At 37.4% G+C, this 4,695-nt stretch overlaps 1 protein-coding gene across 1 annotated transcript; it reads left to right on the top strand.

Moving 5' to 3' along the window:
• The first annotated feature begins 3,195 nt into the window (after nucleotides 1–3,195).
• On the top strand, nucleotides 3,196–4,271 carry LOC126101274 (piggyBac transposable element-derived protein 3-like). The gene is made up of 4 exons (XM_049911957.1): nucleotides 3,196–3,530; nucleotides 3,655–3,855; nucleotides 3,897–4,074; nucleotides 4,218–4,271. Exons 1-4 carry the CDS (start codon nucleotides 3,196–3,198, stop codon nucleotides 4,269–4,271), a joined length of 768 nt encoding a protein of 255 aa, XP_049767914.1.
• Nucleotides 4,272–4,695: the final 424 nt, after the last annotated feature.

The raw sequence follows: 4,695 nt of genomic DNA, 5'->3' as shown, positions 1-4,695 counted from the left end.
ACGAAATGTGGATAATTCATAGTCATACCAACAGTGTTTGTTAGTGAGTAAAAATTTCTCGGTGTACATGCCGCGTCAAATCAGGATAAATCTCCGAGCTTTCGACCACTGCCTCCATGGTCTTCGTCAGGGCTAAAACTGACTGTCGTGAACTAGCGAGGTTCCCACTTTTATATGCCAATGCCGTCATTGGCATATAAAAGTGGGAACCTCGCTAGTTCACGACAGTCAGTTTTAGCCCTGACGAAGACCATGGAGGCAGTGGTCGAAAGCTCGGAGATTTATCCTGATTTGACGCGGCATGTACACCGAGAAATTTTTACTCAGGAAATACGTCGCGAAAGACTTCGTAGCCACAGTGTTTGTTAGTATTTTGCGTGCTGCTCTAGACTCCTCCAGGATTTCTGTTTGAACTATGAGCTGCGTTAGTGTAATGGTTTGATGTTTGGCTGCCAAGTGAAAGGTTCTGAGTTCAAACCTTATTCCATGATAATATTTTCTTTATTTAAAAACAAAATCGTAGTGTCTTACTTCATGAATATAATTCGTTTGAATGTAATTTTTTTAAATTCATTATAATCACATAAGTTTTCGGTTTTCCTAATTTTTTCCTCCAATATTTCTTTTCACAGCAATTAAAAACAATGAAAAGGCACACATACAATATTCATGTTATCTGTTTTGTTTGTATATCTTCTCTTCCGCAGTCGCTGTTTTACTATTCATATTGAGGTATATTCTTTGCGACAGTATTAAAAGTATTATTTAGAGCAGAATTTCGGCTCATACATTGCCGAGCTACTTGATTGTTTGACGCAATTCTTTGCTTCGCTGTTTGGCAACATCATCATATTCAATGTTTTCGTCAACTGATCTATATTTTGGCAAGTATTTGCTGTCGTTGTGACAAACATAAATTGTTTTCGCACTGCGCCTCACTGACAAATATTTTAGTTTCTATGTGTTATTACGTCCACAATTCGGTTTTGTGTACTTCGCCAATTTTGTTTTAATCAGAACTTTTTAGAAAAAAGCGAAATGACTCTCGTATAAATAAAACTTTTACTACAGTCGCGAAAGACGGAATATTTCTCAATATTACAACACCTATCTGGTACTTAAATTAAATGAGACATCGTTATACAGTCAATTTTATATGAAATTTAGGTATCTTGTTCACATTTCATTCTCAACATTGTGGCAACTAAAATCGACCATACGGAAAGTATGGACTTTTACCTCTGCAAACTCTTCAAAATTTCGTGCAATGGTGTATTACATGTAATGCTGCACAATAACTGCGTTGAACATCGAAACAAAATTAAGTCATTTATGAGGGGAAGGTAACAGTCAAGAAGATGTGTAAAAATCAAATTTTTGGGCCAAATAGTTTTTGTGAAATCGAATGATATGTGTGTCAAAGCAATCGGAACACCATGTGTCAGCACAGGCCAGCAGTGCAGTGATGACAAAATCGCGCACAGCACGTAATGCGGGGAGCACGTCTCCGTAGCAGCGGAAGGGTTAATGCGGCCGTGGTGGCTTTACTTCATAAACTGCGCGTTCCCCCAAAAACGTAAGTTTGCGAACTATACTATACTATGGCGCTGCTTCTCTTGGGGCGTGCGTCGTTCGCAACTGGCAACGCAGCAATCTCCCGCGTCTGGGCGAGCATGCGCGAGCCGCCAAGATAAAAGAATTCAACTATAGTGTCACTTGAACTGTCAAATGGTAACAACTTTCACAGCAGTGAGTGTCGCGACTGTATATATTAGACTGTGATAATACTGAGTTTGCTGTTTACATTTCGTTGACAGCTCTTATGTCAACTCAAAACAAAACGGATTTCTGTGGCCTGGAGCTATCAAGTGAATTAAAATACATTCCGATAATTATGGAAGGTTAAATTATGGCATTAGTTCCAGTTTCCGGATTTTATTTCATTTCCATGTTTTTGGTAGTCAAGCATTAACCCATTATATCCCATCATATGATTTATCATACGCATGCTATTTTTAGGCATTGTAGTTTCCAGAAGCTCATGGTCAACAATTGAAACCTTTTTTATGCTTTTTTATTGTTAGTTTAGAAGTCCATTGTTTGAAACAACAATAACAGTGAAGAAAGAGATCGTTTATTTCGTGGCGGAAGGTATTTATTCTAGAGCTATTGATGCTGCTGCTTTTCGTCATGGATAAGCGGTAAGTAATGATACAATTATGATGTATATTGTTATAATTTTGCACATATTACTATGGATTACTAATCTGAATACTCCAAATCAATATATTAGCTCAAATTTAAAAAGCTTACCGGTGCTATATTAGCACTGTTGTGGTATTGGCTTGTATTTTGATGTATGAAATATTATATGGTGGGCAGTAAGGGATAATTTTCTATCAATTAGTACGATTTATTTCAGATACAATTTGGAAAAGGAGAGAGACTTAGAAGAGGTTCTAAATATACTATTCTCCACAGAGGATCATGATTAAACTGCCCTTGATGAATTTGATGGATGCCAGGAACTTGAATTTTTGCTTGTTCCGCCACATGATGGTGAGGACAGTGATGAAGATGACTCAGCTAGTGATTCAGAAGGGCAACCCGCCACTGTTGCTGATTTAGGGAAAAAGGTTCTGGGCCAAACTGCACAGGTAAGAGTAGTAAAAAAGTGACAGACTTATTGAAGATCTTTATCTACTCAGCAGCAAAATCCTTGCTGTTCCAAATCACAATCACGATCCTGGACAATGGATAGAAGAAAAATTAGACTCATCACAAAAATCTGAGTTATCTCGTGATACTACACCTGATATAATAGAACATCTCCGCACATCAAATTCGACTCCAGTTGACCTTTTTCGTACAGTTTTTGATGATGATCTGGTTGAGATTCTGATGAGAGAGACAGTGGAATATGCTGCTGAAAACGGACCCAACATACAAATAAGTCATGATGACATTTACAAATACAGTGTTATTTTGCTTTTATCTGGGTATTGTAAGCTCAGGCATAGACGTATGTACTGGGAGACCCGACCTGACACAAACAATGCCCTTGTTTCTAATCTCCAGAAATTCTTTTGACAAAATTCACAGATTCTTCCATGTCAATGATATTAACAACATTGAAAAAGAACATAAAGTTTACAAAGTTCGCCTCTATGGTAAAATTTCTTCTTGGATGAGGCCATGGAGCCTTATTCTGGACACCACTTTATGAAACAGTTTATAAGGGGCAAGCCAATTCGCTATGGTTTCAAATGGTGGTGGTCAGCTACATCTACTGGATATCTCATCAAATTTGAGCCATATGTTGGGGCAAGTCAAAGAGATCCCCAGAAGACACTGGGGCAGTCTGTTGTTGAAAAGCTTTGTGTGGGCTACATCCCTCTGAACAGCAGACTGTACATTGATAATTACTTTAACTCTTTGCTCCTACTTGAATCTTTTTCTTCACATGGAATCAAATGCATAGGAACCCTGAGAAATGACCGCTTGGAGAAGGCACCTATGCCAGATATAAAGTAGACACCAAGAGGTACTACTCGTGTGTTGCGTCACACTGGTAAGATGGAATGACAATAGTCACGTGACTTTGGGGACAAATGTACAGGATGTAGGTGTATAAGGTGAGAGTACATGCTTGAGGTGGAATAGAGGATCAAGAAAGAAGGTTTCCATATCACAGCCTTCTCTTGTGCAGGAATATATTCGCCACATGGGAGGTGTAGACCTTTTTGACAATCTACAAAGTTTATACCACATTCGAAAAAGATCAAAGAAAGGGTACTGGCGTTTGATCAGGTTATGCCTGACTGGGGCTGTTGTGAATGTGTGGATCTTATACAGGCAACTAAATAACAGTACATGAGCCTATTGGAATTTACCAGACGTATAGTGCTTTCAGTCCTGACCTCGTCCAACATTGAAAAGCCAAGAGCTGTGAGACCACGATTTCTATCCCAGGTGCAAGAAGACATCAGATTTGATAATACTGGACATATGATTGATGAACAGAGCACACAAAGAAGATGTGGACAGTGTGGGAAATGCACAATATTCCATTGTGTAAAATGCAATGTAGGACTCCATTCGAAGTGGTGTTTCATTTTCTATCACCAGCACTAAGAAGACAGTTTCCTGATAAACCATCATTTTTGTCATTCATTCCTATTATAGCAATGTCTTTTTATTCATGTAATACATTAAAGTTACTTGTTTCTTCAACAATTTGTTTTTACCATATATCTTTAACATGTGAATAAATAATGTATATTTAAAATATAAATAATAATGAAGTTAAAAAAATCTGAGTTATTGAATGACAATCATGAAAAATTCAACATTTTAAGTGTAATAAAAATCTGGTAAGAATTCTATGCCTTACTGCCCACCAAATGATATATCATACATTAAAAAAAGTATACATTTCAGGCCACAATAACAAATTAACATTCAGAATATGAAGTTTTATCAAAATCTGAAAAAAAAATATTTCGGGATATAATGGGTTAATCGCCTTGCAGAACATTAAAGTTGTTTTCGTCGGTTTGCTAAAGAAATTTAGTTTTTACTAACCATTTCCACAGAGGCAGTACAGTTATTTGAAAGTGTTTCATTTCACACTACGCTAGTTTCAGCTGTTTGCTGAATTTCAAGTGCATGTTTTCGTCTTCTGGCCCGTATGGC

Source organism: Schistocerca cancellata, chromosome 9 (assembly GCF_023864275.1).
Source record: "Schistocerca cancellata isolate TAMUIC-IGC-003103 chromosome 9, iqSchCanc2.1, whole genome shotgun sequence".
Lineage (NCBI taxonomy): Eukaryota > Metazoa > Arthropoda > Insecta > Orthoptera > Acrididae > Schistocerca > Schistocerca cancellata.
Note: the sequence above shows the minus strand (reverse complement) of the source record. Positions and strands in the feature narration are given on the sequence as shown.